This window comes from Lampris incognitus, chromosome 2 (assembly GCF_029633865.1).
Source record: "Lampris incognitus isolate fLamInc1 chromosome 2, fLamInc1.hap2, whole genome shotgun sequence".
NCBI lineage: Eukaryota > Metazoa > Chordata > Actinopteri > Lampriformes > Lampridae > Lampris > Lampris incognitus.
The window spans coordinates 42,541,081-42,553,920 of NC_079212.1; the positions used below are offsets into that span (position 1 = coordinate 42,541,081).

Here is a 12,840-nt window from a genome sequence, read left to right on the forward strand (position 1 = left end):
TGACACTCGAGCTTCTTACTCAGCGAACCGGGGTCAACCCCCTGTGCTTTGGCCGCGGTCACGGAAATATGATTTTACGCGAAGAGAAATAACTAACTTCTGGAAATACCAATAAACAGGTACAGTCCGGCGTCGGACATTTAATCGCTCTCATTTGATGTGGTGTTAGCTTGTTTGCTAGCTAGCCGGTTTAATCCCATAATCTCAGTGATTAGCGCTGCCTGGTCGTTTTCTCTAGCGAGCACACTGTCCTTATATAGGTGAACAGAATAATCGTAAATTGGCCGTGCCCCCCCCCCCTCAAACTAATCGCACCCTAGAGACGTGTCTGCATCCCTTATGCTATTGATTTATTGTGTGGGAAGTTAGCTAGTATCACATTAGTTGAAAAACGTATATCAAATGTCAAAATAAATCGACCCTAGTCCTTCATGTAACTGACTTCTGCGTAGCGATATCACGAATTCTCACTTTATGCCCATTTTAAGATTCCTCATTATTTTTACTCCCTGACAGCCTTAACGGGGGTAGTTGTAATATCACAAGAGAATGTTGTGCTTTACCCTGATGTAATGTGTTTCTCCCATTTTGCATTTTCTGATTCTAGACACAACATATACTGTGGCATTTTGGAGCATTGCCGGAACCCTTGCAGAGGAATGGCCAAAGATCAGAAACAAAACAGGGTAGAAACATTTGTCTTTGCTGGATCAAATGGTCACAATGGCCAACAATGGCAGACCGGTGTGAATAACAAGGTGCAAATTAACCTACCAGCCACCCATCAAATGTCGTGCCTAGCCTGTGTTACATCTAATGTGAGGCACAAGTGCGCTGCTTATGTACTGGCACTGAGACCATGGAGCTTCAGTGCCTCTCTCACACCCGTGGCTCTTGGCAGTGCCCTAGCATATAAACTGGAGGGCTCTGTGGACTTGGTCATCCTGATGGTGTGTGCAGTGGCTGTGCTGGTCGTCCATGGGGCAGGGAATCTTGTGAACACTTACTATGATTTCTCTAAAGGGATTGATCACAAAAAGAGCGACGATAGGACTCTTGTGGATGAGATCTTGGCCCCACAGGATGTAGTCATGTTTGGAGCGATTTTATATTCATTGGGGTGCTTGTGTGCCACGCTCTTGTACTTTCTTTCCACGCTACGTCTGGAGCACCTAGCCCTGATTTACTTTGGAGGGCTCTCCAGCTCTTTTTTATACACTGGAGGTGAGTGAAATGTTGGGGGAATTCTGATGGTCTAGTGGTAGCTTCACTCTTTTTCTGTAGTCTCAGTTGCTGAAAAAACATATACCTTATTTCAAAGTGTTGCATATTATTAGTTCAATCTCAATCAAAAGTCGGAAGAAAACATTCTTTCTGATCATGAACAAAACAAAGACTTCCATACTTGTTTGTTTAAAGGGGGTATGTAAATGTTACTTGCTCTTTTTTTTCAGGCATTGGTCTCAAGTACGTGGCCCTAGGAGATGTGGTAATCCTGATCACCTTCGGCCCGCTGGCAGTCATGTTTGCCCATGCTGTGCAGGTGGGCTACTTGTCAGTGCTGCCCCTGGTGTACGCTGTCCCCCTGGCCCTCAACACAGAGGCCATTCTTCACAGCAACAACACCAGAGACATGGACTCTGACAAGCATGCTGGCATTGTCACGCTGGCCATCCTTATAGGCCCCACACTGTCCTACATCCTCTACAATGTCCTGCTCTTTGTCCCCTACGTGCTCTTCTGCATCCTGGCCACACACTACACCATCAGCATGGCCTTGCCTCTGCTCACCCTGCCCATGGCCTTCCCGTTAGAGAAGCAGTTCCGCAGCAGGTACTATTCCAAGATTCCACAGAAGACAGCCAAGCTAAACCTCTTAATGGGACTTTTCTATGTCTTTGGGATCATTTTGGCACCTCAAGGCAGCTTGCCGCTGCTATGATTTAATGGCTTTGGCATATCTTTTTTTAAAACATTTTTTTTTTATACCCAGTTCTCATTTCCATACGGGCTAGCCTGGGTATGTCTTTGTAACAGTTTACTGGAGGAGTTGCAATGGCTGTTATTTATAATGTAATTTATATGTTGAAAAGAATTGTTAATTTAGTTCCTACTCTGTACTACCGAAGATCTAAAACATGTATATTTTCAGTATTAAGCACAAAGGTCTTTGTGTATGGTCAAGTGTTAGTGTCAGTTTGTACATGGGCCATGTGCTTTCACCAATTAATGACCGTCAAGGAACAGTTGCCATATTCTATTAGTTCCTCCAGACACAACACTCAAAATGCCAATAGACCAAATCGTGACATTGTATTCTCTTTACAATACACAATGTTGGTTTGTTCATTTGTTTAGTCATTTGGTGAGCCAAAATCCGTTATATTGGATTCTAATAAACATTATTTGAGTTAATGGGCTCAATAGTTTTGCACTGAAAACAAAGCACAGGATAGCTTTTGTTCTTGGACCTGATAGATAAAAAGATTGAAATGAATGAGTTAGAAATAAGAGGGCTCCACTGTTCAGCAATACAAACTGTATTTGTTCCTTTGTCATATTTGATTGTATTCATCAAGGCTCCATGTCAAAATGACAGCACTTGATGAGAAATTTACAAGGAATATTTATGTAGAAAAAATAAATACATGTTTCTGAAGTGAAAATGACTTTGGACTAGATGTAACTATTGGATATTGTAACATTGGCGACATCTTTAGACTACTAGACTGAACAGCCGGCATCAGACATTAACCCTGAAATATCTTGGGCCTAGTGGTTAGCGTGGTCGCCTCACAGCAAGAAGGTCCTGGGTTCGAGCCCCGGGGTAGTCCAACCTCGGGGGTCGTCGCGGGTCGTCCTCTATGTGGAGTTAGCATGTTCTCCCCGTGTCTGTGTGGGTTTCCTCCGGGTGCTCCAGTTTCCTCCCAGAGTCCAAAGACATGTAGATCAGGTGAATCGGCCATACTGAATTGTCCCTAGGTGTGAATGTGTGCATGTGTGTATGTGTGTGTGGGCCCTGTGATGGTCTGGCGGCTGGTTCAGGGTGTCTCCCTGCCTGCTGCCCAATGACTGCTGGGATAAGCTTCAGCATCCCTGCGACCCTGAGAGCAGGATAAGCGGTTTGGATAATGGATGGATGGATGGATGGAATACACACACACACACACACACACATCTATCTACACTATGTACAAAAGTATTGGGACACACCTCTTAATCGTTGAATTCAGGTGTTTCATTCAGACCCATTGCCATAGGTGTATAAAATCAAGCAGCCAGCCATGCAGTCTGCATTGATAAACATTTGTGAAAGCATGTGTCATTCTGAAGAGCTCAGTGAATTCAAGTGTGGTACTGTTATAGGATGCACCTTTGCAATAAGTCAGTTTGTGAAATTTCTTCTCTACTAGATATTCCATGGGCAGCTGTAAGTGGTATTATTGAAAAGAAGCATTTAGGAACAACAGCAACTCAGCCACGAAGTGGCAGACCACATAAAGTCACACAGCAGGGTCAACGAGTGCTGAGGCGCATAGTGCGTAAAAGCCGCCAACGCTCTGTTGACTCAATAACTGCAGAGTTCCAAACTTCCTCTGGCATTAACATCAGCACAAAAACTGTGCGCCGGGAGCTTCATGGAATGGGTTTCCATGGCCGAGCAGCTGCATGCAAGCCTTACATCTCCAAGCACAATGCCAAGCGTCATATGGAGTGGTGTAAAGCACGCTGCCACTGGACCCTGGAGCAGTGGAAACGTGTTCTGTGGAGTGACGAATCACGCTTCTCTGTCTGGCAGTCTGGTGGGTGAGTCTGGGTTTGGCGGATGCCAGGAGAACGTTACCTGCCTGACTGTATTGTACCAACTGTAAAGTTTGGTGGAGGAGGGATAATGGTATGGGGTTGTTTTTCAGGGGTTGGGCTAGGCCCCTTAGTTCCTGTGAAGGGAAATCTTAATGCTTCAGCATACTAAGACATTTTGTACAATTCTATGCTTCCAACTTTATGGGAACAGTTTGGGGAGGGCCCTTTTCTGTTCCAGCATGACTGTGCCCCAGTGCACAAAGCAAGGTCAATTAAGACATGGTTGGGTGAGTTTGGTGTGGAAAAACTTGACTGGCCTGCACAGAGCCCTGACCTCAACCCAATCGAACACCTTTGGGATGAACTAGAACAGATATTGCGAGCCAGGTCTTCTTGTCCAACATCAGTGCCTGACCTCACAAATGCTCTTCTGGATAAATGGGCAAAATTTCCCACAGACACATGCCAAAATGTTGTGGAAAGCCTTCCCAGAAGAGTGGAAGCTGTTATAGCTGCAAAGGGGGGACCAACTCCATATTAATGCCTATGGATTTAGAACGGGGTGTCATAAAAGCTCCTGTAGGTGTAATGGGCAGGTGTCCCAATACTTTTTTACATATTCTCTATCTATCTATCTATCTATCTATCTATCTATCTATCTATCTATCTATCTATCTATCTATCTATCTATCTATCTATCTATCTATCTATATATATTATTGATAGACTTTCGGATTTGTTTGCTAGGCTTCTCAAAAAGGCAAGGGGGACAATTCAACATAATGCCGAATATCACAAGACCTCAAACATTTACAAGGGATGCTTTTTCACATAGTTATTTTAAAAGAAAACTAACCAGTGAACCAGCAGCAAAAGTACTCAGTCCTCTTTGTGTTAACAATGTAAGACTCGAAAGAGGACCCAGTTCTCTTTCTGGTCAGCATTAATGACATATCAGACCACTTATTGATGAACTGTTTTAAAAAACCCATGCCTAACATCTACAACTGAAGTCTGGATAAAAGCCCACCAAATCCTTAAACAAAAAAAATCTCATTTTGCCTCAGACACAACCCTGATCTGACCCTCAATAAAACAACCATATTTTCCTGGCCTGGTAGTCAATGCGTATTGTCCAACTTGGACAACTCCTTCATAACCACCAACTCATCTCCTGCAGGCAACTGGTCAAACAACACTCCCTTCCCCAAAACCTTTCTATTTCAACCCAACCCAACCACCAAGTGATCGATTCTAGAATTACACCTCTCAAAGAGCTACCGCAGTGTTCAGCCTTGACATTTTTCCCATCTTTGGGGGTTGGATAGAAAATATTATCCAAAATATACAAGGCTGTCTTTGTGAAAGATACCGCTATGGGCCTCCCATGTGAGAAGTGGTCATGTGACATCTCTATAGACGGTTCTCCTGAACTCTGGTCTTCTCTCTTCCACAGCTGTCGTTTTGAGAGCTCCCCATTCCAAAAGTCAAGCAACAGAGTTGTTTCATCCTCAGACCAAGTCATAAATACTGCGACCACACGCAGCAGACATCCCAATGTTTTGTTTAAAAAATTTTTTTTTTTTATTATCTTTACTGGAACACAGTTTTAACAGATATTCACATACTCTGAAATAGCATGTGTACGCCAATAAACACATACAAATAAATAAAACGAAAAAAATGACAAAAGCAAAATATTACATTTCTCTTATTTCTGTTACAACTATTAAGTTCATTAAATGTATCTGATATATTAGAGGGACCGCTCAGGTTGGACGGTTTGGAGACAAAGCAAGAGAGGCAAGATTGGGATGGCTTGGACATGTGTGGAGGAGAGATGCTGGGTATGTTGGGAGAAGGATGCTGAATATGGAGCTGCCAGAGAAGAGGAGAAGAGGAAGGCCAAAGAGGAGGTTTATGGATGTGGTGAGGGAGGACATACAGGTGGCTGGTGTGACAGAGGAAGATGCAGAGGACATGAAGAGGTGGAAACGGATGATCCGCTGTGGCGCCCCCTAACGGGAGCAGCCGGAAGTAGTTGAAACGTGTTTAATGATCAAACTGGAACGTTTCAGCTTGTTTAAATGATCAAACTCCGGCTTGAATAGGGAGTGCTTTGATACTCCTTGTGCCCACTTACAACTGTAAACTACTAATAAAACACGTTAGTCCCCGATTAGCGGATCCCAGCTTTTAGCCGAGCGGTTAGTGATGTCGCCTTGAGGTGCAGTACACATCGTATCGAATCCCGCACCGTGCAAGAAAATAACCAGTTACACAACTATGAATCTTAGTGATTAATGTAAGATTTTACATTTTGATGACGTTTATTATTATCACAATAAAGTAACACACCCTTTCCACCCGGTTTAAATTTTACAGCGGTAATGGTAATAGAATAATGTTTTAGTATCTATCCAAACGGGCTTGTTTGCGGATGACGTCACGAACGGAAGCGCCGTCCAGATGGAGGGCAAGGAGTGGCCTGGGGCGAGTTTAGCGGCGACGACCGCCAACGCCGCCGCAAGATGCCCATGGTTTGCGCTGTTTACGGCTGTTCTAACCGATCCAATCGCGAGAAAAACAAGGGCTACTTTCGAGTCCCGAAAGTAGTCGTGCACAAAGGGAAGAATCATCAAAAGCTCACAGAAAAAAGGCGGCAGGCGTGGATCCAAAACTTAAGCCTGCAGTCCGGTGGAGTGGAGTCCGACAATGCTCGCGTGTGCAGTGACCACTTCGTGAACGGCAAGTTAAGGCTAAAGTCATTTTTGCTAACGTTACCCACACAGCTAGCTCGCTAAAACCGGAATCATAACTAACGTTAGCTAACGCACATCTGCTCATTGTCACCCCGTGGCGTTTGTTCTCCTGCAGCTAGTTTTAGTTAACTAGCTATCTGCTAACGGTAGCTAGTAGTTGCAACGCTAACTTAACGTTACCTGCGGAACAAACACGGCACAGGGTGACCATGTCGCAGTTGTGTTAGTTAGCTGTGTTTCCTGCGATATCGCCACCCTGCTCTGTTATTTTTGTCAGTGTTTTGTCTTTGTTGTTGTGCGGGAGATAGCTAGTGGGCTAATTACCGGGAGATTTCTTTTTAGCACCATACACTAGCTAGCTAGCACAGTTAGTGAACCGGACTGTAGCTAATCCTCTGCTGTCACCGCTGGGTGTTTGTTCTGTAACGCTAGTGTTTCAGTTAGCAAGCTATCATTTGGCTATTTGTTTTATTTAGGCTGCCCGAGTGCTGTCAAAGATGTAAACTCCACAGACTGGGCTCCTACGGTTCACCTTGGTTATCAGCGAGGTAAACCAATGACCGAGGCAGCGCGTCTACGGGAGGAAAGATTGAAGTCCAGAGAAACGGATGAAACCCGCACCGACGCAGCAGCGGCATCGCTGGACCTCGGGGAGATAGCAAAGAACCCAGAATCAGAATACTTAAAAGGTAAATGAAATGTATTGCTTCCAGGTAGCCTATGTTAGATAAAGTATTTCCCACCAACCGACAAGTAGCCTACCACCAACTTCATAAAAATGTCTGTAAATTATAGAACTAACCTATCCCTCTCCTCCTTATCCCCATTGTCAAATATGTGCCATGTAGATGCAGGATGCAAGACAGACCTGACTGTGGATGATCTTGAGAAGATGGAAGACATTGTGACTCAAGCATCAGTGGTGCTGAGTGAGCTCAGAACTAAAGAACTGGACACACAATTTACCCAAGAGGCTTTTCAGAACAATGAAGACATGACTAAGTTTTATACAGGATTGCCCAATTTCTTAGTTTTGATGCAAGTGTTTAAACTTTGTGAGCCACACATCACCTCTAGCACTCTGTGTGCACTCTCCAAATTTGAACAGTTCGTTTTGGTTTTACTTCGGTTGAGACTTAATCTTTCACTCCAAGACTTGTCTATCAGGTTCAAAGTTTCCTGTTCCACCATTTCTCGGATTTGGCACAAGGTAATTGACATACTTCATGAAAGACTGGAGTTCATAATAGAGTGGCCAGAGCGATTGGTACTGCAAGAGACCATGCCAGTGTCATTCAGGCAAGCATTTGGATGCAAGGTTGCAGTGATAGTGGACTGTTTTGAAGTTTTCATTGAAAGGCCTTCTAATTTGCTTGCTAGAGCACAAACCTGGTCTAGTTATAAACACCATAACACAGTAAAATTTCTCATTGGTGTTGCTCCTCAAGGATATGTCACCTACATCTCTCGTGCTTGGGGAGGAAGAGTTAGTGACAAGCAGATTACAGAAGAGAGTGACCTTCTAAAGAATTTGTTGCCTGGAGATATCGTTCTGGCAGACCGTGGCTTTAATGTAGGGGATAGTGTAGGATTTTACTGTGCTTCATTGAAGATGCCTGCATTCACAAAAGGGAAGAGCCAGCTATCTGCATTTGGTGTAGAGCAAACAAGAAAACTCGCTAATGTGCGTATTCATGTAGAAAGGGTCATGGGATTGGTAAGGAGAAAGTACCAAATTCTGCAGAGTAGGGCAATGCCCATAGAACACATGCACGTAAAACCAGGTGATCAACTGGCATTGATTGAAAAGATGGGAGTCATTTGCTGTGCATTAGCCAATCTTTGTGACTCTGTTGTCCCACTGGAATGAACACCTGATTCAGCTTTATATTGGCAGAAGATGCGGAGAACCCTGTTTGAGTCTATACTTTCACACTCAGTATTCTGAAGTGTCAACAAATGTATGTTGTATACTTTTTCATCTTCATACATAATAAATATACATACTAAGATACCGAATTGTCAGTAGTGTTTTTCCTTAGTCATGTGAAAATGTCAGTACACCCCGTGAAAACTTGTCTTTCTCCAAATATTTTAACATTGACATTTGATATTCATATAAACAGTATTGTAGGTGATATAAACAAATGAGACTGAAAACCAATTTAAAATGATTGGTAATATCTAATTAAATAGAACAATTAAGCACATCCCTGTATTTGACTAAGTTACTCCCTTTATGACTATTTTCCCTTTGTAAGTTGCTGTCCCAACACTTCAGGAAGAACACATTGTCTGAAGAAATCCTCAGCTTGGGGAATGATGTTTTCCCACATCACATACAATTCTCTCTACAAAGAGGTATGTTTTATTCCAACATGTTGAATCTGAAAGTGCAAGAGACACAGAACAGCAGCGCTTTAAATGCAGGCCTATACACAGCTCATACTGAAACAAAAGTGACGTGGTCATGTGCATTTGAATACCTTTTTGAGAAGCAGTGGCAACTGCAGTGTTCCGTTGGCACCTGGACACTGCTTGGCATCCTGTTCTTCATAAGTTTTATGTCCATTATAATTCTGTTATCCTCTTTCAAATGTTGTATTATGTAAATTGCGTGAACACAACATCCATTGCACGCTGTCCGTCTTGGGAGAGAGATCCCTCCTAGACTGTTGCTCTCCCTGAGGTTTCTTCCTATTTTTTCTCCCTGTTAAAGGGGTTTTTTTTTTTTAGGGAGTTGTTCCTTATCTGATGAGAGGGTCTAAGGACAGGATGTTGTGTTGCTGTTAAGCCCACTGAGGCAAATTTGTAATTTGTGATATTGGGCTATACAAATAAAATTGAATTGAAATTGATTACCCACTTGGCACTTTTCTGTAGTGCTGGATGCGGTCTCTCTTGAGTTTTGACACCAGCTTCTATGGCAAACAGAACTGCTCCAACGTGGATTCTGACAATCTGTATTAGCTTGAAAGGAGGGACAAATGAAATACATATTTACAGAGGTATTGTTTTTCACCTTAGTTAATCTGACAATGTTGACAAGCACAGCCAGCCAGCCACTGAACTAAAGAGTTGTGTTAAACATGCCTTGAGTTGGTATTCATTTCCTCAGAGAAATTATAAAGGAGGAGAATTGTGGTTTTATGACTTACCCAGCCATACAGCTGCAATGTGCCGTGACAACCTCTCCCCTTTTGTTGGCCACAACCCAGGTCTTTGGCGGCGCTTCACCCGACCTCTGGGAATGGCTGACCTAACGTTTGTAAGTAGAAAATAGCAACGTTAGCTACAGTTAGCTAGCTAGCCAGTAGCCTGACGCCAGTGGTGCGTTTACACGTTGGAGTTGAAAGAGGTATAAAAAGTAATTAAGTAATTCTCAAGGGTCATTACTCACCCGGGGAAAAACAAGACAGCAGTCATTCAATGCCACGTTGGTTCCGAGGTCGTGGACGCAGCCGCACACAAAGTAACTGTAGGCCTCCAGACTCTGCTACGCCTTCATCCGGCTAGCTGTGTAGTAGGAGGTCCGGAGGACGAGGTAATTCGTTATATCGATCGCCTCCACACCGGGTAAATCGGTCAAATCGTTGGAAAAGTCCATTTTCTTTAGCCGGTATGGATCATATCCAACATGTGTTTTGATTTTTTTCCCCCTATTATCTAATGCGTGCAGGTCCATTCAAACCTTTGCAATTAGTCGCTTTCGCCCGCCATAGCTTCAGCTTGTTTAGAGCCTCCACTTCCTGCCCTCCATCTGAATTACGCGCGTCACAGCTCAGTGACGTATATGTTAAATAAGCTATATATAATATACACTCACCGGCAACTTTATTAGGCACACCTGTCCAACTGCTCGGTAACGCAAATTTCTAATCAGCCAATCACATGGCAGCAACTCAATGCATTTAGGCATGTAGACATGGTCAAGACGATCTGCTGCAGTTCAAACCGAGCATCAGAATGGGGAAGAAAGGTGATTTAAGTGACTTTGAACGTGGCATGGTTGTTGGTGCCAGACGGGCTGGTCTGAGTATTTCAGAAACTGCTAATCTACTGGGATTTTCACGCACAACCATCTCTAGGGTTTACAGAGAATGGTCCGAAAAAGAGAAAATATCCAGTGAGCAGCAGTTCTGTGGGCGAAAATGCCTTGTTGATGCCAGAGGTCAGAGGAGAATGGCCAGACTGGTTCGAGCTGATAGAAAGGCAACAGTAACTCAAATAACCACTCATTACAACCGAGGTATGCAGAAGAGCATCTCTGAACGCACAACACGTCGAACCTTGAGGCAGATGGGCTACAGCAGCAGAAGACCACACCGGGTGCCACTCCTGTCAGTTAAGAACAGGAAACTGAGGCTACAATTCGCACAGGTTCACCAAAATTGGACAATAGAAGATTGGAAAAACGTTGCCTGGTCTGATGAGTCTCGATTTCTGCTGCGACATTCGGATGGTAGGGTCAGAATTTGGCGTCAACAACATGAAAGCATGGATCCATCCTGCCTTGTATCAATGGTTCAGGCTGGTGGTGGTGGTGTAATGGTGTGGGGGATATTTTCTTGGCACACTTTGGGCCCCTTAGTACCAATTGAGCATTGTGTCAATGCCACAGCCTACCTGAGTATTGTTGCTGACCATGTCCATCCCTTTATGACCACAGTGTTCCCATCTTCTGATGGCTACTTCCAGCAGGATAACGCGCCATGTCATAAAGCTCGAATCATCTCAGACTGGTTTCTTGAACATGACAATGAGTTCACTGTACTCAAATGGCCTCCACAGTCACCAGATCTCAATCCAATAGAGCACCTTTGGGATGTGGTGGACCGGGAGATTCGCATCATGGATGTGCAGCCGACAAATCTGCAGCAACTGCGTGATGCTATCATGTCAATATGGACCAAACTCTCTGAGGAATGTTTCCAGTACCTTGTTGAATCTATGCCACGAAGGATTAAGGCAGTTCTGAAGGCAAAAGGGGGTCCAACCCGGTACTAGCAAGGTGTACCTAATAAAATGGCCAGTGAGTGTATATATGACGTTTTGTTTCTGACCGCATCGCGCATGCTCATTGCTTAATTAATCTATGGTAAGCTTCGAGGCGCAAAACTAAAATTAAACCGTGAAATGAACCTGGGTCGACTGGCATGAGATGTTCCAACGACCACAAATGGGTGTGATGTTGGGTTGTCCATGTGCTTTGAGCCATGTAGGGAATATCTGTTACTGCTACTACTACTACTCTTGTTAGGGGTCGCCACAGCAGATCATCCGTTTATATCTCTTCCTGTCCTCAGCATCTTCATCTGTCACACCTGCCACTGCATGTCCTCTCTCATCCCATCCATAAACCTCCTCTTTGGCCTTCCTCTTGCCTGCCAACTCCATCTTCAGCATCCTTCTCCTAATATACCCATCAGCTCTCCTTCGCACAAGTCCTAACCATCCCAATCTTGTTTCCAACCTGAGCCGTCCCTCTAATATACTCATTGCTAATCCTGTCTTTCGTCACTCCCAATGAAAGTCTTAGCATCTTCAACTCTGTCACCTCCAGCTCCTGACTTTCCGTCAGTGCCACTATCTCCAAACCATACAACAAAGCTGGTCTCACTACCATCTTGTAAACCGTCCCTTTAACTCTTGCTGGTACCCTTCTGTCGCAAATCACTCCTGAAACTCTTCCCCACCCACTCCACCCTGCCTGCACTCTCTTCTTCATCTCTCTTCCACACTCCCCGTTACTTTGAACAGTTGACTCCAAGTATTTAAACTCATCCACCTTCGTCACCTCTACTCCTTGCATCCTCATTATTCCACTGTCCTCCCTCTCATTCACGCATAGATATTCCATCTTGCTCCTGCTGAATTTCATTCCTCTTTTCTCCAGTGCGTACCTCCACCTCTCCAGGCTCTTCTCAACCTGCACCCTACTCTGACTACAGATCACAATGTCATCTGTTAACATCGTAGTCCATGGAAACTCCTGCCTGATCTCGTCCATCAACCTGTCCATCACCATTGCAAACAAGAAAGGGCTCCGAGCCGATCCTTGATGTATTCCCATCTCCACCTTGAACCCATGTCTTTCCAACCGCACACCTCACCATTATCACACTGCCCTCATACATATCCTGCACCACTCCTACATACTTCTCTGCAACTCCCGACTCCCTCATACAATACCACACCCTGTCATATGCTTTCTCTAAATCTACAAAGACACAGTGTAACTCCTTCTGGCCTTCTCTATACTTCTCCATCAACA

General features: G+C 44.2%; 1 protein-coding gene across 1 annotated transcript; it reads left to right on the top strand.

Annotated features, from left to right (window-relative positions):
• Positions 1 to 2,137, top strand: ubiad1 (UbiA prenyltransferase domain containing 1). Its single transcript, XM_056275036.1, has 3 exons — positions 1 to 119; positions 608 to 1,224; positions 1,455 to 2,137. Exons 2-3 carry the CDS (start codon positions 660 to 662, stop codon positions 1,940 to 1,942), a joined length of 1,053 nt encoding a protein of 350 aa, XP_056131011.1. The 5' UTR covers positions 1 to 119; positions 608 to 659; the 3' UTR covers positions 1,943 to 2,137.
• The last annotated feature ends 10,703 nt before the right edge of the window (positions 2,138 to 12,840 follow it).